This window comes from Nomascus leucogenys, chromosome 5, assembly GCF_006542625.1.
Source record: "Nomascus leucogenys isolate Asia chromosome 5, Asia_NLE_v1, whole genome shotgun sequence".
Classification (NCBI taxonomy): domain Eukaryota; kingdom Metazoa; phylum Chordata; class Mammalia; order Primates; family Hylobatidae; genus Nomascus; species Nomascus leucogenys.
The window spans coordinates 52,934,746-52,960,698 of record NC_044385.1 but is presented as its reverse complement, the minus strand read 5'-3'; the positions used below and the strand labels follow the sequence as shown (position 1 = coordinate 52,960,698).

Sequence of the window (25,953 nt, the reverse complement as noted above, 5' to 3'; positions counted from 1 at the left end):
GGAGATGGGGGTGGAGGAGTGCTGAAGGGAAAGGTCTGGCTTTATGGAGATAAGAATGGAAGAATCAACCTTTGTTTGGCCCCAACTGTCTCTGTCACTGTCGACACACTTGGGAGTGTTTCCTGGAGCTCCTCAGCACTCCCTCCCCAACTTCCTATGGCCTGGTAGGGGTGGGGCGGGGGTTGTTTTGGAAGCTGGGGGGAGGTACATGCTTACAGATTTTTTTTTTTTTTTAATTAGGCTGCTGTCTTAATCTTGAGGGTGGAAACCAGCCCCCTCCCTGAGTTGGCTGCCAGGTCTCTAGAACAACAGTCCCCACATAGTCCTTCACTGTGTCTGCTCTGACCTGGGGGGCTGGGGAGGGGGGGTGGCCTGATAATAAAGGGTGCACAGGACATTGCCCCTTCCCTTTGTTTTGCATATTTTGCAGCAGTGATCAGCATGTTCCTCTTCTCAGAAGGGTGTTCATGAAGGGTACAACTCCTAAGACCCCAACATACCACCCTCCATTTGGAAGCTCCTTGGTACATTCGGGTCTGCCTTTCTACCACTGGAAATGGATGTTTCCTCTCCCCATGGAGGAGAATAGTTGGCAGACTTGGCTAAAGGTCCTTAGCATCCTGGCTGGTGCCTGTGTCTGCTGAGGTGCTCCAACCTCTTCCCTGGCTAGTCCTCCCCACCACATCACTGCACAGTCTAGCCAGGTCTAATGGAGGGTGTCACTCTTGCATTCAGACACACCCAACTAAGAGAGTCACATAACAGATGTGTTTCAGTATCACTTTAATTGCAGTATTTAAACACATCACTTTGTATTCAGAAAAAATATCTACCCAATCCTCTCTTCTCTGGAAATTTCTATTTCCAACCGTCATTGAAACCAGGATCCCTGCTCAACCCCTCTGGAAAGAAATCAACAGCAAACAAGGACCTGGGTCACACCCACAGAAGAGGCAGCTGGTGATAAGGGTTAGGAGCTGATCTGGGCTATGACCACATGGGGGTGCAGAGCAATGATGGGGCTCAGGGTGAGGGAGGCAGAGACAGAAAAGCATCTGCTGGGGGACTGAGGCCACAGCTCAACCCAGGAGTCGGCAGGAGGGAGGAGGAAGCCATGGAGATCAGAGGATAAGGCTAGGACCCAGCCTCAGAGGAAGAGGATTTTTCAGAAGAGTACAGGTGAGAGGCTCAGCTCCAAGACCTGGTCCCATGATCCTGTCTACTTTGATCCAGAGGGAGAAAAAGGAGCCCAAAAAGAGTTTCTGTGTGGCCCCAGAGAGACTAGAACTGAGCTGTTTGTCCTAAAACTTGGGAGGCCCATTCTAGGCTCCAGCCAGAAAACTGTGCAGGCCTCTGCAAATGGTGGAGGGGGCACATGGAGCTCAGTGGAACTTAGAGAACAAGGGAGGAACTGGTGACCAAGTCCACAGTGTCTTGGAGGAGCGATAACGGAAGTGGTTCAAGGCAACACGTTTTTCTGGCTATATCATTACAAGAGAGCAGGTGCAAAGGGTTACTTTGGTTTCCTCAAAGTAGAGAAAGAAAATATAGGGAAGAAACAGTAAAAATCAAAGCTTCCTGGGAGAAAATTGTAGCCTAGAAAAGCTCATCTTTCCCCTGGGGGTTCCTGTATTGAGGCAGAGAGGAGGGGGTAGGGGAAGGGGGTCCTGTGTGAGCGCCGCAAGGCCATCGTTTGTTCCTGGGAGCTTCTCCAGACCTTGGCTTTCCCCCATCACACGTTTACCCAAAGAAGACCAGAGTCTGGCTCCAGGGAGCCGAATATGTAAAGGACAGGAGTTTACCTGCCCCTCCTCAAGGTGTAGGGCCCCAAGAACAGCCTCTGAGGTGTGTGCAGTGGGGAAGGGTTGGGCGTAAGAGATGTCACCTCCAGCATGGAGGCAGCACGTGGTCAGATGCAGAGAGGGGTGCTCTCTCGGACACTGCCCAGCCTTGCCCCACCTAGCTGAGTCACAATTCGGTATCAGCCACCACGTGTTGTCTTGCTGAATGGCCGTTTCTGGAGGTGGCCTGGCCGGTCCCGTTTTCCTGAGCCCCTCGGTTCACACTGGCCTTTCCCTGAGCCTCAGGGGAGGTCCCAGGTCCTGAGCTATAGCCCTGGCCTCCACCGTTCTCCGTGTAATAAGGGTCTTCGCCCTAGACGGTGTATAAATAAAGTAGCATTATCTGGTAAGCAGGGCTGTGAGACACTGGATGGGGGAGGGGCCCAAACAGGAAGTGGGGGTGGGGGGGAGGAGGGGGAAGGGGAGGTGGGAGGGAGGATGGGAGGGAGGGTGCAGCTGCATGTGCAGACTCCTTTCTTCCTGAAGAGTGGTCAGGGTTCCAGCTCCTAGAGGAGAAAGGACATAGGAGAGGCACCACACCATGCCACTGCAGCTCGGCAGCCAGCTCCCGCAGGAAAACTGGCAGTCCCAAGACGGGTGGGATGACCTCCCCAGGGTAGGGGACAGGCCAGAGGCCAAGATTCAGACCTCAGCCTTGTCCTCCCTCACCCAGAATGGCAAAAGGAGATTCTCCTTCTGTATGCCTCCTTTTGAGCAAGGGGGCACTCACTGGGCATTTAACATGGTTGCAAATACAGTGTGGCTGATTTAACAGCCTGTTCCGGTGGCCCCAAGCTGAACTATCCCAGAAAACATAATGAATAGATGACATGAATTATCTACTACCACACCAAGTAGGTGGGCTGGCACCATTACTGTCCCCTCCCCAGTTTGCTACATGATATTTTGAATCTTCCACTGATTACTGTGTGTGCACACATGCATATCTTTATGTAAGCTCATAGAAGGGCTTTTTCTGGTATTTCTCTTCCTGCTCCATGACATCCACTGAACTCCCCGGAAACCCACTATCTTCCTCATTTCCTTTGCCCTGGCCCCCAGAACTGACCAGCCTTTCTCCTGTGGGGCTCCAGCTGCGGCGATTCATCAGGAAATAGCCAGTGATGCCCAAGACAGCTAGCAGGGTTCCCGAGGTGACCAGCGCAATCAGGGTCTTCCGGGAATAGCTCTGGTGGCTTGCAACATCTTGCTTAGTGAAACCTAGGATCCCCAGCTTGAAAAGAAGACAAAAAAGATACAGCCTGTCACTTGCCAAAAGTGGAGCCCAGCCCGCTCCAGCCCCCTGTGTGTGACTCAACAGTGAACAGATGCTTGAGGGCATTGACCTCAGGAATTTTTGAAACGGGATTTGAGACTGACATCTCTTAACTCAGTCACACCCCACCATTTTTGGTTCAAGACTAGAAAGGAGAAGACTCAGAGAAGGATGGTAGGTAGAACTGGAGAAGATAATGACTTCTCCCCTTACTCCAGGGAGCCCCCCTGCCCTGGCATTCCCTCTCAGACCCATCATCTCAGAGGACTTACCTTTCTCAGATCAGATTCGTGCTTTTTCATAAGTTGGAGTTTGCTGGAAATTTCTAGAATTAGAAATGGGTTGCTAAATCTAAGGAGAAACCAGCTTATCCTGCTGCACCCTCCCATGCTGTTCTAGAAGATGCTCTGATGGCCAGGGTTGTCCTTCTTGGGGGGACCTCTCCCAAAGCCAGCCAAGTCCTTCTCCCCAGCACCTGTGGTGTCTCTGGATCTGAGATGCCCCCTCTCCACCCAGGATTCTCTAACCTTAGCCCTACTCCCTCCCAGTTCCCCCAGACAGAGGTGCACCTTACCTGTTCTGTTGGCCAAGACCAGCAGTAGACACTGAGGCCTCACCTCAGACTGGGCGAGGAGCAGGGAGCATACCTGGGCCCCAGCATCACCATCAGCCTGCTCCTCCCCACACAGCACGCGGGCCAGGCCCTCTCCCCTGTCCTTGCTAAACTCCGCCTGGGAAGACAGAGAAACATGGAGAGCAAGAGATGAAATTACTGCTCTACCCTAAACTGCACCCAGAGTCTCAGGCAATAACTTCTGATTACAGTCACATTCTTACCCCGTCCACAAGAAGGATCCTTGTTTCTAAAATTCCAACAGAAAAAAAACCCTGCTAACTGTATATGTGCAACAACACAATAAGAAAAAAACCTAAGTAATCTCCCAGGACCAAAATCCATATCTTCTAGTATCTAAGATGTCAGAGAACAAACTTAAAAAAATTGTCTCATTGAAGCATTGCACATGTACACATATGCAAATTAAACGCAAAAGAAATGACCAACAACAGAAAATATTAATAATGCAATAATAACTAAGAGAAAATATTCTGTTTCAAGATTACGGCAGTCCCCAGTGATGGAAGAAAAGCCAAGGGAGGTGAGGAGTAGAGAACAAATCTATAATATACACTCAGTGGAAACTTCAGTGGCCTCCTCCCTCTTTCTACCCAAAGGAGTCTCATAAAGTGCATTGCTCAAACTGAAATGGCATTTTTGTCTCGTCTTCCATCCCCGCTTTTCCATTAAAAGCATGAAACCCAGTTTTAATGAAGTTCATAGATTTTTCTTCAGGTTGCTGGCTGGGCCATCAGACCCAGGAACTCAGACTCAGAAGAAAAACTCTGATAATTCTTCAACAGTGAGTCAGAATTTATTCCAGCAGCCTCCAATCAGAGTGACCTCCTCCCCTGAACAGGAAAGGAATTGAAACTAAGACTTTCTCTTCAGTCCGGATGGCAGATGGCAGAGAAGGAAATGCCTGAACAGCCCTGACAACTTTCCTGTTAGGGGAAAGCTGCTGGGGTGTGTGACCATCATCAGAACTGGGTCTCTGTGGAGGGGAAAGCTTCCTGTTTGCGGGCAGGGCGCTACTTGCAACAAGGCCACAGGATCCTCCCAGTTGGAATGGAGCCTGGGTATTTTCCCACTGCTGTGACCCAAGGCAGGAAAACCCAGGCTCCTTTGCTCCTACACAAAGCAAGGTCAAGATTGGCCTCAGGACCCAGCTGGAATTTGAAGCAGCTGAGGGAAAATAACTGGGCTTGGATGAGGCCAGGAGAGTGTGGTTAGCCAAACTCCAGGTCACAGAGACACGAGCCCAAACTGGAGCCTCAAAAAACCCCCAGGAAACAAGGCTACAGAGAAATGAGTTCCCAGGCCACTGCTGCTTCATTCCTCAGGAAAGGAGCAATTCTGCAGGTCTCCCAGTAAGTCCTTGGGATAGACACTCTGCCTCTGGAAAAATCTGTTTTTCTGGACAGCATTTGAACTAAGTAGTCTGAATGCCACACTGAACCAATCAACAGTCTCCACCTCTTTAAACCCAGTTCTTTCAGGGGAGCCTTACACGGCTTCCCCTTGAGCACCCCTGCTCCCCAGCACCGAGTCTGGATGAGGAGGAGGGGGGTTCTTGCCTGGATGACTCTGGGCTTCTGAAGTATCTCCAGTTGAAATAGGTCTGCTTCCCAAGAGAGGCAGAGGGACAGGGCTCCTGCAGGTTGTAAACTAGCCAAACCAAATGGCACCTTCCTCCACCTGCTGAGTGCAAGAAGCCACACCTTGACAATTTATCAAGCCCTGAATATAGGACACTGCGTGAAAGCCTCTGTTCATGTGTCATGTATGTGTGTGTTGTATTCATGTGTCATGTGTAGGGGGGTGGGGATTGGGAGGTATCTATGAATTCCACCTGGTCAAAGCTTTCAGTTTGCATGTACGGCAATTAAAATAATGGATGCCAACCAGGCGCGGTGACTCATGCCTGTCATCCTAGCATTTTGGGAGGCTGAGGTGGGAAGATTACTTCAGCCCAGGAATTCGAGACCAGCCTGGGCAACACAAGGAAACCCTATCTCTATAAAAAATTTAGAAATTAAACCAGGTGTGGTGGCATGCACTTATAGTACCAGCTACTTGGGGGGCTGAGGTGGGAGGGTCTCTCCATCCTGAGAGGTTGAGTCCACTGTACTCCACCCTGGGTGACAGAGACCCTGGTTCAAAAATAAAGAAATAAAAAATAAAGTAACAGATGCCTATGATATCCAGGCACAGTTCTGAGTGCTTTCCATATATTAACTCATTTAGGCCTCACACGACCTACGAGATTGGTAGAGTTATTCTACTAATTTTGTAAATGAAGAAATGGAAGCATGAAGAGACTTCAGAGGTCAGAGCTACTGCCATGGTAAGCACCATAAGAAAGGTACAACCAAAGTGCTATGGACATACTAAGGAGGGTGAGGACACGTCTGGTTAAAGTTAGCAGACACATCTCACTATAGGCCTTGAAGAATGGCTGGAGGGTGAGCAGAGGAAGCCAGTGGGGAAGAGCATTTGGAACCGAGGCCCCACCTCCAGGAAGCCCAAGATGGGGACAGCATGCATTGTTCCACAACCCTCATTTCAAGGAGAATGAAGAACACTACCTTCTCCCTGGTATTCACTATCCTTCAAGGCTCAACTCAGTTCCTACCTCCTCAATGAAGCTGGTCCTATCTTCAACCAGACTGGGCATCAATCCTTGCTCTGCTCTTTACTGGATTCTTTGCAAGTCATGCAACTAGTCTGAGTGTCATGTTCCTCAGCTGTACACTGGGTTGTTGTGGTGACTAAAGAGATATTGTATGAAAGTGTCCAGTTGGGTACATGCGGTGGCTCATGCCTGTAATCCCAGCACTTTGGGAGGCCGACATGGACAAATCAGATGAGGCCAGGGGTTCGAGACCAGCCTGGCCAACATGGTGAAACTTTGTCTCCTCTAAAAAATGCAAAAATTAGCTGGGCATGATGATGGGCATCTGTAAACCCAGCTACTCGGGAGGCTGAGGCACGAGAATTGCTTGAACCCGGGAGACAGAGGTTGCAGTGAACTGAGATCACAACACTACACTCTGCACTCCAGCCTGGGCAACACAGCAAGACTCTGTCTCAAAAAAAAAAAAGTGTCCAATGTGGTGTTGAGAATCTAGTGGGCACTAGATAAATGGCAGCTGCTACTATCATTATTAATAATAGTAATACCTTATATACCATATCATCTAGAGTCTACATATTGATCATATTCTGTGCATTGTTATTGTCATTTTTCTCCGACTAGACTGTAAGACTCCTAAGTGTGTGTTGTGGGGAGTATATATTATAGCATTTATCACCCAGACTGCATGAACTGTAGCACCAAACGAAAGAACTCAGGGAATTGTTGTTCAACTTAACATCCCTACCAGTTGGCCTCCACACAGGGTCCCTCCACCCCTTGCACAGTTTCTTGGACTAGATTCAAGGGAATAATAGCGGCCAGCCTCCCACTCTGGAATCCAACCGCATCAGTGAATTGTGTTTGGGCCCCAAGAGGAGCAGGTGGATCCTGAACAAAGCACAATGCTTCTCCGGACACTTGGAGTAAACATCCTCCCCCAAGAGAGGCTGTGGGCAAACATCACGGGAGAGTGGGCAGGAGGAAGACACAGCCTCACCATTTTGTTCATGAGAATCAGATTTACAAGCTCCTAACTACATCAGCTCACACATGTTTCTTTGCAAACATAATAAACCCATCTAACCTCTCTAGAGTAGCATTCTCAAACTTTGCAAAGACTCTTAACCTCAAGCATTGGAATGGGAATGGAGAAGGGGGTGGGGGAGGGACAGGTATTTTTCTAATGACCTTTAAGATATTTAAGATATTAAGATCCTAGAATGTTGAGATTCTAGGATCAATCATCTCCCCCAACCCCTTTTAAAATAATTTTATCTATTTTGGTGAGAGTTTGACAATGCAGGTGAAAACCCTATTTTCACATAGAAAATGGAATAATGAAGGGACCTGTTTCAAGTCACCTAACAAGTGGGGGCAGCTAACCAAGGATGAGAAGTGAGATCGTTTCCAGATCGCAGGCTTTTTCCAGTAGACACACCATCTTCATAAATCCTTCATCTGTAACTTATGTTTTCCGCATGGAAACTGACCTTTAGTGCAGGCTGGAGGCAGCCTGCCTCAGATGAAGTCAATGTGAATAAGAGTAAAGTGAGCTAGCTGAGTAATTACAAACTCTGCATATAAACATATGTGGTACTAAAGATAGGTATTTCTAAAGAACAAATTGGTGGACAAAGGACTTGACTAGACTTTTCCCCAAAGAAGATATACAAATGGCCAATAAACACAGGAAAGAGGCTCAACATCACTAATCATCAGGGAAATGCAAATCAAAACCACCATGAGATACCACCTCATACCCACTAGGACGGCTGCTATTTTAAAAACCCAGAAAATAACACGTGTTGATGAGGATGAGAAGAAATTGGAACCCTTGTACACTACTGGTGGGAATGTAAAATGGTCTGGTGGTTCCTCGAAAATTCAAAAATAGAATTCCCATGTGGTCCAGCCATTTCACTTTTGGATATATCCCCAAAAGGACTCAAATCGGGTTGTCGAGGAGATATTTGTACACTTATGTTAAAAGCAGTATTATTCACATTAGCCTAAAGGGGAAAAAGCCCAAGTGTCTGTCAATGGATGAATGGAGAAACAAAACGAGGTTTATACATACAATGGAATATTATTCATCCTTAAAAAGGAAAGAAATTCTGACACATGCTACAACATGGTTGGACCTCAAAGACATTATGCTGAGTGAAATCGACCAGTCACATAACAAGACAAACCCTACGATTCTACTCATATGAGGTACCTAGAGTAGCCAAATTCATAGGAGTAGAAAGTTGCCAGGGTCTGGGGAGAACAGGGAGTTGTTTCATGGGTACACAGTTTCAGTCATGGAAGATGCAGAGAGTTCTAGAGATTGGTTGTACAATAATGTGAACGTACTTACTACTACTCAATGGTACACTTAAAAGTGGTTAAGGTGATGACTTATGTTATGTATATTTTACCACAATTAAAAATATTTTGGTGGATTCCTCTGGACAAATGGATGTAGCATAAAAGTATAAAGTAATCTTACATTTTGGAAACTATTTGGGGAGCCACAACCACAAAAACTAAATTAAGCTGACACTGCTGCCAAAAGAATGAAAGTTAGACTTAGGAAGACACATCCTACTAATGAGGGTGCTGAGCTATGGTAACAGGTGTTTGAGATGAGAGTGGTATCACCTTCCCTTCCCCTGGTTGCCTAGAGGTGATGGCTGGGGAGCAACAAAAAGAGTGATTGGGATAGACATGTCTACAGAATGCACATACAGAAGGCACACCTACAGAATCTACATAGGGTGAGCTAACATATTGGTACTCACTATGCGTCAGTGCAGAATGAGTGTCTGGATAGCTAGACTCATGCTCACACATTCCTGTTACGGGCACATATTAGATGCAGGAGCGTACCAGCGTACATCAAGGATGTGATGCTCGGGGAAACCAAATCCTTCCTGCTCTTCACCAGGATATTAGGTAGGGTCTGAGGCTCCCAACATTAGAACCAATACCTTAAGGCCCTCTGACACCGGAAGTACAAATCCAACCTGAGGAAAATTAGGAGGCCCTGCAGCACTCGCAGCTTTTGGAACAGACTGTTTATCAGACAAGCAGGGAGTAGGGACCAAGGAAAGGGCATCTCAGACACAATCGGGAGCTGTGGCCAAACATTTTGGAACAGGATAGCTGGCTGAGGATAAATTACCTTGGGGAGTAGGAGGAAGCTTTGCCGCATGGGGGCTGAGGATGAGGAGCCCTCGGGAAGAAAGGGGATCAACACTGGTGGACAGACCAGGGGAACAAAAGCACTCATATGAGCTGCCACAGAGTTGCTTCATGAAGGGGCAGTGTGGATGGAAGTCTTCTTTAGCATAGGAATTGGAGGGCAGCTGCTCTCTTTTCACATCCCCACTCACAGATACTACCTCAATCTTAGAGGAACATGCAGAGACCTTCTCAGCCATGGCACGAAGTAGGCCAGACAGCAAAGACCACAGCAGAGTTAAGAGGAATTATTTCTAAAAGAGCAGTAAGTTTCTGGCACTTTTCTCATACAGTGACCCAAGTTACATGTGAACTTTGAAGAGCAACAGAAAGGCAAAGGCTCTGCAGTTAACTCTAAATTCCAGGCACAAAGAATTAGCATTCTGGCACACACCTGTGTGATACACAGCAAAATGTATGCTCCACCAAGTAGATGGGGTTGCAGGGGGAAAGATCGTCATTTTCCTTGGCTACAATTAGCAAAGAACTTGATAATTTTTTTTCTAATGAGTTGAGTTGAAAATCAGCATCAGAAACACGCTGCATGTTACTTGTACATTGTATGTTCATGTTTAAGTTAACTATTTTGCAGACTGCATTTAGTTATTTCCCTATGCTAACTCATGTCTTCATTATTTCTGTTGTTTTTAGATGTCCTAAGTTAAATTCTTTCAGGTATAATTTTTACAAATTTGTAAGTCAGAGAGACCCAACTGATGATTGTAGTAAAACTACTGAGTTAGAATGGAAAAAATAAGTAATTCATGCCCTCTACAGACTGTGATCTTTCCAATCTACGCATGCCAACACATCACATATGTGATTCCCTTAAATAGATCCCCAACTCGTAAGAAAATGTTTTCTGTAAGTAAATACCACTCTTTCCTTCACCTCATCCTTCCTCCACAGCCATGTTACTGTTAGGAAATTAGATTTACTGAAACAAAGCAAGGTCTGCCAGAATCATTTAAAATAACACAATGCCCTGTACATTCTTTCAAATGCAGTAAGACATGAAACTGAAACAAGAGGCATAACTACTAAACAAGAGGAGAAAAACAATATATTGTAGTAGATAACAAGATAGCTTACCTTAAAATTGAAAGGAATCAACTAAAAAGCTCCTAGAATCAATAGACAAATTCAAGAAACTGGCCGAACCCAAAATAATTATTCAAAACTCTATTAACTTTCTAACTTATCAGTGACAATCAATTTGAATATATAGTGGGAGATCTATGTGACAAATAGGCCTATGACATCCATCAAATCTAGAGAAAAAATAAAGCTACAGAAAGAAGATGCTGAGAGATGCAAAAGAAAACCAGAAAAAATAAAGAAATTTTAGAGCAATTACAATTCAAATTTTAAAGCATTTTTTTTTGCATTTTTTTCAAAAGGAAAAAAATAATTTACATTTTTTACAGTGTAATAAAAAAAGATCTGCCTGACTGGATATTAAAAATACTGTAGTAAAAACATACAATAATTTTGAAAATTTAAAATAGGCAAAAGTACAGACAAACTGAACAAATAAAATATGTCTGAAGAGTATGCCCTAACACATATAAAAACTTAATATAAGCTAAAGGATAATATTAAGCTAAATATAAAGCTTTAGCTTAATATAAGCTAAAGGATACATCCCAGGCAACAGAAGAGGGAGTCATTCAACAAATAATGTTAGGAAAAATGGTTACATGGAAAATATAACAATACAGCAAAATAAATTCTACATGGATTAAAGAGTTACGTGTAAATATTTAATAATAATACGTGAAATAATAAATGAACTGACATTTTAGGTGACTAGTTTATATCTGGTGAGTGAGAAGGACTTTCTTAACCAAAAAGAAACTTAAATATGACTCTCTTAGATTTAAAAGTACTATAGAGGAGGGGAAAATTTAAAAAGTACTATAGAGGAGGGGAAAAAAGTACTATAGAGGAGGGGAAAAAAGTACTATAGAGGACGGGAAAATAACAAAATTTATTAATAATTAAAACTGTTTTTGCCTTTTTTGCCCACCAGAGGGGGCCTCTTACTCCCTAAACAGAAAGCTGGGTATTAAAGGCAGGCTGACCAAGCTCAACTCCCCGGACCCCTACTCAAACCCAGTGCAATCCAAGAAGGTTTAAGGGTGTTCAGAAGGGATAGAGGAAGGGGACAGGGGCGGGAGGAAGAGGTTGGGGGGGGAGTTGACTTACACAGCTGGAGGTCTCATTTTGCTCCAGGCAGATGCCCTGAGTCAATTTCACTTCTTTGATGCCTGAACATTTGATTTCCTTCTGTATTAAAACAAAAACAATAACAAAAACAAAGTAAATAAGCCAGCATCTTTGCTCCTCATTTCTTTCCCAGCTTTTTCCAGTTTGCTTTCTGTGAGGTGCTCTCTTAGGAGGTTTTAAGGAAAACGACATTTAACATTTGTCAGGGGACTAGAGATTTCTAATAGTCATGCTCTCGTCTATTTCACGTCTATCCTCATCAGATCACAAAACTTTTGTTACTAGCCTGGGCTTACTGGCAAGCAGCTATTTGCAATCTTGGTAAACACTGGCTTGGATGGTGCAGGAATGGGAGAGGGGAGGATCTTTTCCCATTTGGGCTGTTTTCTCTCCAGTCAATCACGAACTTGCAGGAAGGCCATATAGGCAAACAGGGATAATGGGGTGGACCAGCAGATGCTGGGGTACCTGGTTTTTCTCCTGGTCTCCAGGACTCTCCAAATTCCCATTTTGGCTCTTTTTTTTTTTTTTTTTTTTTTTTTTTAGATGGAGTCTTGCCCAGGTTAGAGTTCAGTGGCGTGATCTCAGCTCACTGCAACCTCCACCTCCCCAGTTCAAGTGATTCTCTTGCCTCAGCCTCCTGAGTAGCTGGGACTACAGGTGCATGACCACACCCAGCTAATTTTTGTATGTTTTGGTAGAGATGGGGTTTCACCATGTTGCCTGGGCTGGCCTCGAACTCCTGACCTCAAGTGATCCACCCACCTCAGGCTCCCAAAGTGTTGGGATTACAGGCATGAGCCACCACGCCTGGCCCTGGCTCCTTTAAAAACAGAAAGCAGAAAGATCCCTCGGGCATATCTCATGACTGAGGCCCTTATATTTTCTGTCCTGCATGCTGAAAGCTGTTGACAGTCATAGGCCCTAAGGCTGAGAAGGCCAGGCTGAGCTCACCATCCCTGGTCTGCCCAGTTCCTGCCATTGCCAATGCCCCCCTTTACTGCCTCTCTGTGCCTGGCACAACCACCAAACCCTCTCATGTGGAGGAAACGTTATTTGTCCTAACCATTTTGGGAGAAGCAGCCCCAGCAAACGAGCAATAGTTTCCAAATATTCCCAAAGGGAAATGGTTTCCTGGCCAAAGCCCCACTGATAGGTACTAGAAAGAACCAGAGGATTGGATGGATCTCTCAGAATCCCGTTTACTCTCTACTCCCTAAAACGCAATACCCAAAGCCTGGATGGGCCTTACCACCTAACTCTACCCCTTTCCTCCTCTTTCTACTTCTCCCAGCAATATTTAAACTGTGTATTTCCATGCTGATTCCCATATGACCCAAATCCCACTGGCAGGGATGAGGAGAGGGGTGGAGGGAAAGAGACAGCTTGCCCGCATACATATGAAGTGAGGGGCAATCTGCCATTTTTGGCCCAATTCACCCACCTTGATGACACTTGGCATAGAAGAAGACGATGTATAGGGTTCAGTGGGAGACGTTGCAAGGCTAGTGCTAGTGGTTGAAAGGTCTGAAACACTTCCAGGTGACAGGCTAGGCTTCAAGGTTGTCTCTGGATTTGAAATGTTGGCTGGGGTGGTGAACACTGTGGTGATTACAGAGGTCTGTAACTGGACAGAAGAGTCTGTGGTTCCAGAAACTGAGGTGATCACAGAGGTAGATGTGAATTTGATTGTCGTTTCTGGAAGAGACCAAAACATGGGTGTGCATGTGTGCATGTGCTCATACATACACAAAATCTCAGGTCATGATATGGGCACGCACTTCAACACAGAAAAGGGAGTCTGGGGAGTTAATAGTTACTTCGTGTCCCATCCCTGACCAAACTCATTTCAAGCTGTTGGAACCAGAGCTAGAATCTAGAACGTATTAGAGGGGTCCTGAAACTGAAATAGATGGTGGTCTACCTCAGAGAAGCCAAAGACCCCCCAGTTTGGACCTGTACCCACCTTGTTTCCTTTAGAAGAGGTCGGAGATCTCTACTGAGTCTTCTGATCCTTATTTTATCACTAAGCTGGACTCAGCATGAGAGAAGCGGTATGGAGGCATTACCGATTGGAATCAGCTCCCAAGACATGGGCCTGAGAAAATTGTCACTGAAGGAAGAATTATCTAGAGCTTACTTCAGGGCACCCTAAGCATGATACTGAAGTCATTAATACTAGGGACTTGTATAATTTCCTCTGTGGAGAGGGGAGCTGTCTGAAAACATCCTAAATGCTTTACCCAAGCATCACCAGCACCTCTCAGGGATCTGACACAAATGCTGTTTTTACCTGTGATGTTTGTTGTGGCCTCATTGCCATGTTGAGACACAGGGTGCAGGCTGGTACTTCCGAGGGTACTAGGTATTGCAGTTTCTTGGTACGATACATTTGTAGAAACATTTGAAAACGTTCCCTGGGTAGCGAACTCTCGGGTAGCAGTACCGTTGTTGTCAACACTCATGAACCCAGAGGCTATAGGGAAACGAGGAGGAAGAATCAGAACCTAAAGATATCAGCCTGGTGATATCACCTGATGCAATTTCCTCACTTCAGGTAGAATTCATCTAGAACATTCCCTGCTGCCCCTTGTTGGCAGCAACAAGAACATACTCTTGGACAGTGGATTAATTTCCCACTACCAGATTTGCCCTGAGGACATAGGGAAGGAAAGATTTATATGCAAACAAATGTCTCATACAGTATTATTTATAGGAGGGAAATGTGAGCAACTAAATGAATTACAATAGGATAAGTGATATATGCACTTAATGTACCATAATCATTATATAATCATATAAACAAACATTAGAAAGAAAAAAATTATAAAAACTGTAACAACGTGGAAATATGAGGTGATGTTCATAGTATGTTTAGTTACATACTAAAATATGAAATTACACCTGCATAAATATTGCAAAGATCTAAAGTGTGCAAGAGGTCATGCTTCTTTTTCCTTTTCACTGTATCCTCTTTTTTGGTCACTCTCCATCCAGTATACTAACTCTTGGAATAATCACTAGACTCACACTGTCTCTATGCAATCCCTTTAAAATCTATACTTCTCAGACTTCCCCATTCCCAAACTCCCCTCATCCTTTTGCTCATGGCCTTCAAACCCATTCGCCTTTCCTTTTCTTCTTTTAGGATGCTCTGACCTAGGAATTCAGCTAATGAACTAGGGAACACAAGGTCTGGTTTCTCATCAATGTAGTGGGAAGGTAGACAAGCTTCGTTCTGGCTCTACCAATAACTAACCATGTAATTTAATGCATGTATGTATCTCAGCTCTCTTACCTCTTGAGTAAGGGTCTTTTCTGGCTACCTTACATGGATTGTTGGGAGAATCAATGAGATAACAAATGCTAAGTTATTATAGTATTAAGAGTATAATGTTTTGTATCTCATTTTTCTGAAGTTCTTGATGAGTGTCCTTGCACATCTCTTCCATATATCCTGGGATACATCCTTTTTTTTTTTTTTTTTTTTTTTTTTTTTTTTTTTTTTTAAGACAGGGTCTTGCTCTGTCACCACAGCACCCAGGCTGGAATGCAGTGGTGAGATCATAGCTCACTGTAACCTTAAGCTCCTGGCCTCAAGTGATCCTCCTGCCTTGGCCTCCCAAAGCTCTGGGATTATAGATGTTACTCACCATTCCCAGTCAGTGTCATCATTAGATACAGGAGAAGCTTCTTGACTGAACCCTATGCCTCAAAGAGCCCATACCCTGTCCTGCTTCCTGTGAGGACCAATCAGGATGTACCCTCTCTTCTAGGTCATACTCTGGGGACCAGAAGTCTTCGCACTTCTGGCTCAAATGGCACTTTGCTCACATCCACAATGGGCCACTTCTCCCAGTCCATCCTGCTAAGGGGAACTGCAGCACAAAGGTGTATATCCCCAAGGCCCAGTGGTGGCCAAATGATGACTGCATGCAGGGAGAAGAGTTAGCGCTTAGTGCTTAAGCCTGTGGGTGGGGTGTCCCAGGCACACATGCAATTTCCCTGCAATGTGAGCCAGAGTCATGGGTAGAAAGTAGATGAAGGGAAGTTGGCTGGGGCCAGGAGCCATCTCTTCCTGCTAAGCCGCATTGTGGCACTGAATTCCAAGAATGTGAGCATCCCAAATTGAAACTTGGCCTTCCAGGTGGTCATGAAGATATGTTTGTCAAGGTAAGAGGATAGAAGATATTTTATTAGTTAGTTGGCCTGACTTACAACCTTGAAATGTTTAGAAATACAGTATGTAGGCCTCTGTTGTACTCTTGCCCTGGGCCTTGTAAATGTTAAGGGTGAACTTGGTATCCAGAGTTCACAAAGGCAGTTCCATCTTCAAGGAAGAGCCCCTGAGGGTCCCAGGCCACCCTAAAGCTTGTCTCTAAATTTTCCTGATGGGGATCTAGATCTGTACTTTTCAGCAATTTCCAGGTAAACAGCAAGGTAGAATGACATCTCTCATTTCCCTCAGGATCAAGAGGGAAGTTAGACTTTTGGCTTCATGGCCATCAACCTGGGGCCAAGAATGGTTTCCCTAAAGGTGATGACAAGGGTTTCACTCTCTCATATCTGCTTCCTTCTGCAACCTGCTGCAAGCAGATTGCTATTAATGGTGAGTGCAGCAATCGTGTCTTACTGTTATGTGTCAGGTAAGCAGTGGGGAGAAGGAATATCACTATCTCTGTCTTAGAGATGAAGAGCCTGAATCACCAAGGTGTTGCCCAAAGGGAAGGCCATATAGTTCATGAAGGGAAGCAGCAATGGAACACTGAGGTTTAGCTGACTCTTGAGTAGATGCAGCAAGGAGGTTAGGCTGGGTCTAAACTGCCAAAAAATCAGAATTTATCCCCCACATCTCTGGAGAGAAAAGGATGGGCTCCCATCTGGCTTAAACAGGAGGTGGGTTGATCAAAATAAATTGATGCAGAAGCCAATCCTGACTTCTTTCCTGTTTAGATGAGACCCTCTCACCACTCTGACTTTAAGGTCAGATTCATCTGAATTCATCCAAGGGAGCAGTATTCAGACACTGAATTAAAGGATCACCTTCTCAAGGCTCCATTCTAAGACTCCTCTTCTTGCCTGCTCTCTCCCTTTTTGCCCCCAGCATGCTGATTCCTGGGAACCCCATCTGGTCCACCCTGGCCCAGCCTTTTTCTCTCTCCAGAGGAAGCTGGGCCTGACTGAGATGATGTCATGCTTTTGAACCCCTCCCCCGAAGGGCCTCCTTCACCCAGCAAACACTTTTGAACTTTTCCAGATGTGGAGTGAGACCTGCTGCTAGTTCTGAGGACAGAGGTGCCTGTTCTAGAAGAGCAAAGCAACTCTGGACCCAAGCCAGATACTGACCCACTGGGGCCGGGCTCACAGCTGCAGCAGCCCCTCCACCCACCACCAGGCCGAGCACTGTGAAATGAGTAGTGGGATCCACCTGCAAATGAGAAAGGGACCCCAACTTCAGAGTCGGGGCTCTGACCCCAGGGTGAGCAGAGCACCCTCTGAGACACCAGGGGGACAGGACAAGTGGGAGGGCAGAAAGACAAAACTGAGTGATTGGAAATGCCTGAGCTGGTGCGGGGCAAGGGGGCACCTTAGCCAGGGGCCTGGAGCCAATCCTGGCATAAACACTGCGGCACAGCAGGGAGAGTGCATCTTTTAGGTTCACAGTCTCTAGAGCCCTGGAGGAACGACATTTATGAGAGTCAAGACTGACCACAGATCTCTTTTTATCCTGTCTTCCCACACACATCCATGGCATTAAACCATCAAACACTGACCTTTCTTTATCTGACCTTCTGACTTCCAACTCTGTAGGGGAGTAGCAGGAGCCTACCAGTCAGTGAGAGCTTGTCAGGTCCTAAGAGACAATTGATGAAACCTCCAGTCCTTTTCATTCTAGATGGGAGGAACAGCCCCTACCCACAAGCCTACAAGAATTACAGTACAATTTAAAGTGGAATAAAAAGCTCTCTTCTGTTGTTTACTTCTCAGTCCATCCTTACTAACTGTGCCTCCCTAGGGACTCCATTTGACCCTTAGTTACTCTAGTTGATCTCAACTCATGAACTTGGAGCAAGGGAGGAGACAAAATCTCAAGAAATTAGTAAAATGAGGATTCTAAGAGATGTCACAAAATTCATGTAGTAAAAGTCATGCACTGAACTTTCAGGTACTTCCTCAGAGGCAATTATTCTTGTTTTACACATAATTCTAATAACCCTGGTTATCTGATATCCTAGCTAAAGTTGAAACGTAGGAAGAGCCTATTAGAAGCAAATAATAAGGAGAAGCAACAGCTGAAAACTAAGAAACAGAAATAAATGAAAAGCAGACATAAGTATGAAAACTCACACCAGTTTTCTGGAATCATTTATGGTAGGAGTGAATAGGTTAGATATCTATACCTTAATAAGCATTAATGATGTCACTGAGTTGCAACATAGCCATGACATGTTCATGATACATCTGAGTCATAAAGTCCTTTTCGGGGGGTATTCTAAGAAAGCAAAGCCATGTGCAATATATTTTGAAAATATTTCTACCTGCCACTAGTAAATTGAAGATTCTTTTGTTCTTTAAAGTGAGTTTGCAAATCCTCAGCGATCCAGAAAGCTCTGCTACCTAAATAACTAAATCCCCATACTTTAAGAGACTGAGTTTTCCTATACTTGGTCTTGCTTTTCACAGCCCTCCTTAGTTTTTTCCTGGTGCTGTTTCTTGATCTAGCCTGCCAGTCTTATTTTGCCCATGCTTTCATATTCTAGCACCTGGATCAAGAGGAATATCTTGAAGGAGTTCCTGGGAATCTTAGTCCATAGAGTTACAGAACTAGGATGAAGGGACGTGCCAGCCTCTGCCGGGAAGTAGGCCGTTGGGAGCCACAGACGGTATTGCCAGGAAGGCAGTATAGCCCAGAGACAAAGAGCTCAGGCTCTGCAGCCAGACAGGCCACATTCAAAGGCTTCTTTATCATGTTTTAGCTGTGGTTTGGGAAGTTACTTCAACTCTGTAAACCTCACCTGTAAAACAGAGATAAAAGTAGTCTTAGCTGTTTTGAGGAACAAAGGAGCGAAGAAGTAGAAGCAGTTATCCTGTCTGGTAAAAGCTCAAGAAATAGTGGATATCTTTTGTTTTAGGCCCCTTCCTTCTGCTTCTCAGAGGGCATGAGATACTTATTTCTATGACTCATCTGCCACAAAATCATATATGCTGCTTCCTCAGGATAGGTCTAACTGTCACCTCAGTAAGAATATAAATTTCTAAAGTGCTGGAGCCATTCTTATTCTTATGTGTTTTACTCCTGGTGCTTAGCACAATCCTTGGAGTTTAGGAAAAGCAATAGGATTGGAGGACAACTGTGGCAGGTGTGTTCCTACCAGCTACCTCTAGCCATAGCAGTCTTGTTTTCATGTTATATTTTAAGGGGTAATTCATTAAATTGGGGAGTGTTCATGTGAAGATAACCAGGATTGGGAGAGTTCTAGAAACCAAGTCATATTGTTGAGGGTCTAGTGTTATTTCATCTAGATGGGGGGTTGGCAAACTATGGCCAGTGAACCTAACCTGACTCAGGGGCTGTGTTTGTAAGGTCAGTCAGTAAAGAATGGCTTTTACATTTCTTCCTTTCTTTTTTTCTTGAGACAGTCTCACTCTGTTGCCTAGGCTGGAGTGCAGTGGCACGATCTTGGCTGGCTGCAACCACTCCTCCCAGGTTCAAGACATTCTCCTGCCTCAGCCTCCCAAGTAGCTGGGACTACAGGCATGTGCCACCAGGCCCAGCTAATTTTTGTATTTTTAGTAGAGACGGGGTTTAGCCATGTTGGCCAAGCTGGTCTCAAACTCCTGACTTCAGGTGATCTGCGTGCCTCGGCCTCCCAAAGTGCTGGGATTACAGGCATGAGCCACTGTGCATGGCTGGCTTTTATATTTCTAAAAGTGTCGTAAGGTAAGACAAAGTAGAACATCCATCAGAAACCACATATGGCCTCTAAAGCCTACAATATTTACTCTCTGGCCCTTTATAGGAAAAGTTTGCTGACCCCGATATGGAAAAGAAGAATTTGGGGAGGAAAAATAAATAACTTTCTTTAAGATGCATGTTATTTATACTGGTTGAGCACCCCAATCTGAAAATCAGAAATTCTAAAATACTCCAAAATACGAAACTTTTTGAGTGCCAACATGATGCCGCAAGTGGAAAATTCCACACCTGACCTCATGTGACATGTCACAGTCAAAACACAGTCAAAACTTTGTTTCATGCACAAGCGTATTAAAAATATTGTCTAAAATTATCTTCAGGCTATGTATATAAGGTATATAGGAAACACAAATTTCATGTTTAGACTTGGGTCCCATTGCTAAGACATCTCATTATGTTTATACAGATATTCCAAAATCTGAAAAAATCTGAAATTTGAAACACTTCTGGTCCTAAGCATTTTGGATAAGGGATATATTCATTCTGTGTATTCATTCTCATTTTTCTGCAGTGCCAGTGATGTGCAAAGGATCTCACTCACTGCTGTGGAGAGTACAAAATGAGAGCCGGATCTCTTTCCTCCATTAGGTGTTAGTGTCATTGTCATCTAAATCAATCCCTCAAGGAGTTTATAATCTAGTGGGGCCCACTAGAAACGTCTTCAGGTATTGTCATGAAGGACCAGATTAAATCTGTGCCAGCCCAAAGAATAGAATTAGAACTAATGATTAGAAGTTATGGGAAGGCCAATTTCACTGCAATCCAAGGAAAAAGCGTAAAATGATGTAGCTATTTATAAGAATGAAATGAGCCACTTTGGGAGATAAGTGATCGATCCATGCTTCCTGCAAACACTCAGGAGGCATCGGTGTTAGGGGCCATCCAACTCTGAGGCCTACCATGAATTTCAGTCATCCTAGACTAGAACAAAGGACTGAGCAGATGCCTTCTTAAGCTTCAAAGGCTAAGCTGAGGTGTGACTATATATAAACCAAGGGTCTGTGGCCTGAGGGTTCCCAGTGTACCGAGATTTCTGTTTTATATTCAAATAGCATGTCTTGGCCAGACACCATAGCTCACGCCTGTAATCTCGACATTTTGGGATGCCGACGTGGGTGCATCACCTGAAGTCGGGAGTTTGAGACCAGCCTGACCAACATAGAGAAAACCCGTTTCTACTAAAAATACAAAATTAGCTGGGCATGGTGGCACAGGCCTGTAATCCCAGCTACTTAGGAGGCTGAGGAAGGAGAATTGCTTGAACCTGGGAGGCAGAGGTTGCAGTGATCCGAGATCACACCATTGTACTCCAGCCTGAGCAACAAGAGAGAAACTCCTTCTCAAATAAATAAATAAATACATACATACATAAATAAATAAAGTAGCATGTCTTGGACCCCATCCACTTACTGTGGAACCCTGATTATTTTGAAGATTCTCTGGGCACCTGCATTTCTCCCTGTTGCCTCTTCCTCCATTTTACCAGCACCACAGACTCCTGGGTTGTGGCTCCATGGCTCAGTGGCTCCCTGTCTGCACTAGTATACCACTTCACCGTAAGTTAACCAAGCACTCATTACTTTACTCTCCCCAGAGAGCCACTAACACAAGGCTAGTGTGTGTAGCCAATATTTACTGAAGGGTTGAGGGCATGGAACGAGATTACAGGGCAGCCCAGGGGAGACAATGGCATAACCTTGAAATATTAGACATTACTGTGCTAATGAAGCCATGTATTAAACAAAAAATTTCCTCCCAGGTCTTTTCCATCCTCCACCCATCACTGTCCTGCTATGACTCCAGGCACCTCTCCACCCTTTATATGCTCTTCCTGGGCTCTGGAGTCCTTTCAGCCTTGTGTCTCTTGTGCCCACCCAAACACAAGGCTTCAATTTATTTTATCATGCTCAGCAATTCAGCCTCGTGTCTGCCTTTGCTCACGCAGGATTGCTGGGGTTCTAGGCTTTGTCACCCAAAGACCTCTTAAGACATTTTCTTAAATCAGCTGCCTAGATATGCCACTCCTCTCTAAGAATTATCAGTTTTGATTTCATTTTTGCAAATCAAGAAGAAGCCTACTTCCCAATTAAGCCCAAAGGCCTTTTCCGTTGCATCTGAAGGGAAATGACTCATTCCCTGACGGGCTCCAAGAGCACAGGTACTAAGAAGTACACCCTTGTATGCATCCCTATTTGTTTGTCTCTCCATCTTTCCAACATGCATGCATCTTTCTCCTTAGCACAACGTCCAGCTCTGGGACTAAAAGTCATAGATAATATGTTTTCATTTATTAGCTAAGGAGGGAAAGGAATGTTCTCATTAGAGAAGTCAAAGCCCAGAAAAATACGGAATTCTCACAGCCCTGGCGACTGTGAGAATTTTCTTCTGGAGGGTGGTGTTGTGTTCTTTTTCCATATCTTCTTATTTTTAATTCTCCACACTGCAAGCCATTTAGTTAGATCAACCAAAGTCAATGAGAGAGGGAGGCCCAAGTACCTGAGAGTGGAGTTGGGTAACCATTCAGCCCTGAAAGTAAACCCAGGCCCTCCAGCTCAGGGTCTAAAGGAAATCAGGCAATGAGACCAATGGTAAAAAGTGGAATTCGTTCCTCATTTTCATTTGTTTTTGTAGGACTCTGCAGCTGAGTTTATCTGCTGCAGTTTGGCACTTCTTGCCCTGAGCTTTTTGAGACAAAGATTGCGAAGGAAGGAGATGAGGACAAGGGAATGAGGAGGCCCAGGAGGTGGAGCCAAAGGGATAAGAAAAAGAGGCCTCAGGCCCCTGCGTGTTTTATCAGCCGAACAGGAATGCTGCTGAAGACATGCATCTGCAAAGGTGGTGCCGGCTGGGTTGGGTCTACAAGTGCGGAGCACTGGGGACCACTGAATTAGTCAGAGGTCCCCAAGGCTGCTCCTCCTCAGTCGCCATATGGCAGAGATTCAAAGGGTGGAGTCCTCTCCCCTCTGGAAAATAGCTGATAAAATTCTTTTCTCTTTTATTTTTCCCCTCTTACGTGTAGCCCTAGACAGGATATGGGTGTGGGGTCAGCAGGCACGAAGGACCCAAAGGAAGAAGAGGAATGTGACGGGGAGGGCCTGGGGGTGTTGTTAGAGTGAGGAGAGGGACAGGCCTTGGAAAGCTTGGAGGAAATAGATACCCTGAGCCGGACAAAGGGGTTCCCTAATTACCTGAAAGGCTTCCTGTTCCAGCCAGTGCTCTGGCAGTGGTGCCTGGTGGCCCCTGAGCCCCCTACCCTGACTCTGCTCTGTGATCTCCCCCACTTCCAACAAAGACAGTCCACTTCTGGTTAGTTGCAGTGCCTATGCACATGCCACCTTCTCAAAGGGACAGAAAAAAATAACTTCCCAAAACAAGCTCTTTGTTGGGGTAAAGGATGAGAAAACAAACCACAGAAATCCCCTCTACCCTAAATTTTACAATAATAATAGCATTTCTGCAATGGCCCTATGGTAACATTTCAAGATACACTCAGTTATCTCATTTATCCCACAATGTATCCCAGGACAGAAAATGACTCCTAGTATTAACAAAACAAAACAAATCCAAGCAAAAACCCTAGAAAGCTCTTGGGAAGGGCATAAAACTACAATTGGCTCAAGTAGTCTGGCAAGGCTGGGAATGGGGCCTTGTGCCCCATCCCTCCCCACCCAAAGCTGGGATATAGAATTCTCAACGTATCAACCTCTCAAAGTTTTGCAGAGGTTGTGTTGCTCCCCCAACCCCAACCTCAGCAGGCCAAGGCGAGACTGACACCCACCAGCTGAGGAAATAAGAAAAGGGTGGACCTCATTCAGTTGAGAACCAGGTCATCACGAGATGTGTAGCCAAAGGAGAATGGAGCATCTGACTGGAACCTGCACCAACTGGCCAACTCACCTCTGTTTTTTTTGTTTTTTGTTTTTGTTTGTTTGTTTTTGAGGCGGAATCTCGCTCTGTCTCCCAGGCTGGAGTGCAGTGCCAGGATCTTGGCTCGCTGCAACCTCCGCCCCCTGGGTTCAAGGGATTCTCCTGCCTCAGCCTCCCGAGTAGCTGGGACTATAGGCGTGTGCCACCATGCCCAGCTAATTTTTGTAATTTTAGTAGAGATGGGGTTTCACCATGTTGGCCAGGATGGTCTCGATCTCTTGACCTCATGATCTGCCTGCCTCGGCCTCCCAAAGTGCTGGGATTACAAGCATGAGCCACTGTGCCCGGCCGACTCACTCCTGTTATGAGGGCCTAGTCTAGCACCCATTCTAGAATTTTGAAACCTCAGTGATAGCTTTTCCTTGCCCCAAAGCACATGTCCAGGACTGCCAAACAGGGCAACCCAAAACTTCACTCAGAGCTTCCTCCAGCCCAGGGGCAGCTCTCCCCAGCCGGGCAGACCCAAAGATGGACAACAGAGGAGACTGGGAGCAAAGAGGTCTAGTCCAGGTCACTCTGCAGGGCCATAGTGGGTGGCCTTTAGGATGTGGTGAGAGTACAGAACTGGGAGCCCTAGAGTGCTGTAAGCAAAAGGGAGAGCAATGCACAAAGTTTCAAAAGTTTCAAACCTTCCAAGTGCAAAGAGATGAGGTGGAGAATGTCATTCCCCAAGGAAAGTAATCGAGTATAAATATTTACCGGGTGCCTATTTTTCTTTTTTTTTAACCAAAGTGAGAGCAAGACCTTAAGAGTAAGGGTATGTGTAGGTGAGTGGGGGCAGTGTTCTAACCCATCCACTAGCTTTAGAACTTGGAGCGGGGGCAGAAGAAGAAAACTCCAAAAGGTGACAAGTTTTGAGTTTGTGCAGGGGTGACGGTTTTTGGTAAGGCGAGCGAGGCTGGGTGCAGAGCAAATTCTGTCTACCTCTACCTCCTCCGCGGTGGGGTTGCTGAAGTGGGAATTCAAACTCAGCTTCCCAATCTTAAATGCAAGGTTTTTGTTTGGTTGGTTGTTTGGTTTTGTTTTTCCTTTTCACGGACCGTTCATTCCGAACTCCCCTGACCTGGGACCTGGAGCCTCATCCCTGATTCGCTTCCCTCGAATTCCTTACTGTCCACTTCTGGCTCTCCCAGTCCCCGTGCAAGGTGGGCACCCCGGCCCCTTCCCAGCAATCCGCTCTGGGTCTATACTTTCTGAATCAACCAAGAGCCACAAAACTTTTCCTGCTTCTCTCCTCCCCAGTCTCCCGGTTCTGGCTGCAACTTCGCGCTCCGCACCTCTGGCAACCAGAAGAGACCCTGGCATCTCCAAAGTGCTTTAGCTCAGTCCATTGGAACCAGTCGTGCTGACCCATTCACACCTCCGCTAACGCACACTCGCGGGGGTGATGACCTTCCCTTCCCCTCCCATCCCCGTCGGCTCCCGGGTGAGGCGCTGGCCCCGGGGGGAAGGAGCCGTGGGCGGCAGTGCGTGGGTTGGGCAGGGGTCCCTTCCCTCCGTGAGACTCTGCTCTGCCGTTCAGCCTCCCAGAAAGCCTCCACCCCCCCGCACCCCCCCTGCAGCGAAGCCAAGCGGCCGCGGCGCGCGGGCGGTACTCACGCAGCAAACTCAGTAAGCAAAGTGCGGTCCAGCCCCGCGGCATCCTGGGCCCTGCGCGCGCGCCCCTGCGGACCAGCATCCTTCCCGCGCCGCTCCTAGAGAGACGCACCGAGTGGAAGACACTACTCGGCTTGGCCAGGACGCGCTCTTCCCGCCCCCTCCGCCCGGGAGAGGGGTGGGGGATTCTTGCTTTTTTCCTCTCTTCTCCCCTCCCTCTTTAGTCTTGGCAAGGCAGCGCCTCTCCTTGGCTGCTACTAACTTGAGCTCCCCTGGTTGGTCCCAAAGGCGGAGGGCGTTAGGAGGGAGGCTGGGTTGCCGCCGTCGAGGCCAAAAAAGGTGGAGGTTTGTTCGGGCTCCAGATGCTTCGTTCAGCTTTCTGGAGAAGGCCCCATCCCACTTCTTCAAGCTCCACTTCCACTTAACTTTTAACCCCTTTGTGGCAGCCTTGCCGGTGGCCAGGGCAGGGGCAAGTTTCCTCCGATTTTTTCCCCCCTTTTCTTTCCTTGTGACTTTCCTTTATTTTTAAGTTGTAAGCCAGTAACAATCTTGCAAAAGGAATCTACTGTAAGGACCTCAGTTTAGAAGTGTGAGCATTTTGTTAATCAGGTAAAACTTAGCCACAAT

General features: G+C 46.0%; 1 protein-coding gene across 3 annotated transcripts; it reads right to left on the bottom strand.

The window, feature by feature from the left end:
• Positions 1–766: 766 nt before the first annotated feature.
• On the bottom strand, positions 767–25,731 carry CD34 (CD34 molecule). 3 transcript variants are annotated; one of them, XM_003272999.3, is made up of 9 exons: positions 25,330–25,731; positions 14,119–14,301; positions 13,270–13,523; positions 12,827–12,829; positions 11,805–11,882; positions 3,692–3,848; positions 3,390–3,442; positions 2,911–3,075; positions 767–2,154 (listed from the first exon to the last, which is right to left on the bottom strand). In XM_003272999.3, exons 1-9 carry the CDS (start codon positions 25,406–25,408, stop codon positions 1,969–1,971), a joined length of 1,158 nt encoding a protein of 385 aa, XP_003273047.1. In that variant the 5' UTR covers positions 25,409–25,731; the 3' UTR covers positions 767–1,968. The 3 variants fall into 3 exon arrangements, with proteins under 3 accessions (XP_003273047.1, XP_003273048.1, XP_030668940.1); XM_003273000.3 differs by lacking the exon at positions 12,827–12,829 and having other exon boundaries at positions 11,805–11,885; XM_030813080.1 differs by lacking the exon at positions 12,827–12,829 and having other exon boundaries at positions 2,126–2,347; positions 11,805–11,885.
• Between the last annotated feature and the right edge of the window lie 222 nt (positions 25,732–25,953).

Bases quoted from the DNA above. Each gene is read 5' to 3' on its own strand.
- CD34 (XM_003272999.3), bottom strand. From the start codon at position 25,408: ATGCTGGTCCGCAGGGGCGCGCGCGCAGGGCCCAGGATGCCGCGGGGC. The intron at 3,849-11,804 runs GTAAGTCAACTC...CTGTCTTCCCAG, and splicing joins AAAATGAGACCTCCAGCTGT to GCGGAGTTTAGCAAGGACAG. The intron at 2,155-2,910 runs GTCAGTTCTGGG...TACACCGTCTAG, and splicing joins GCCCCACAGGAGAAAGGCTG to GGCGAAGACCCTTATTACAC.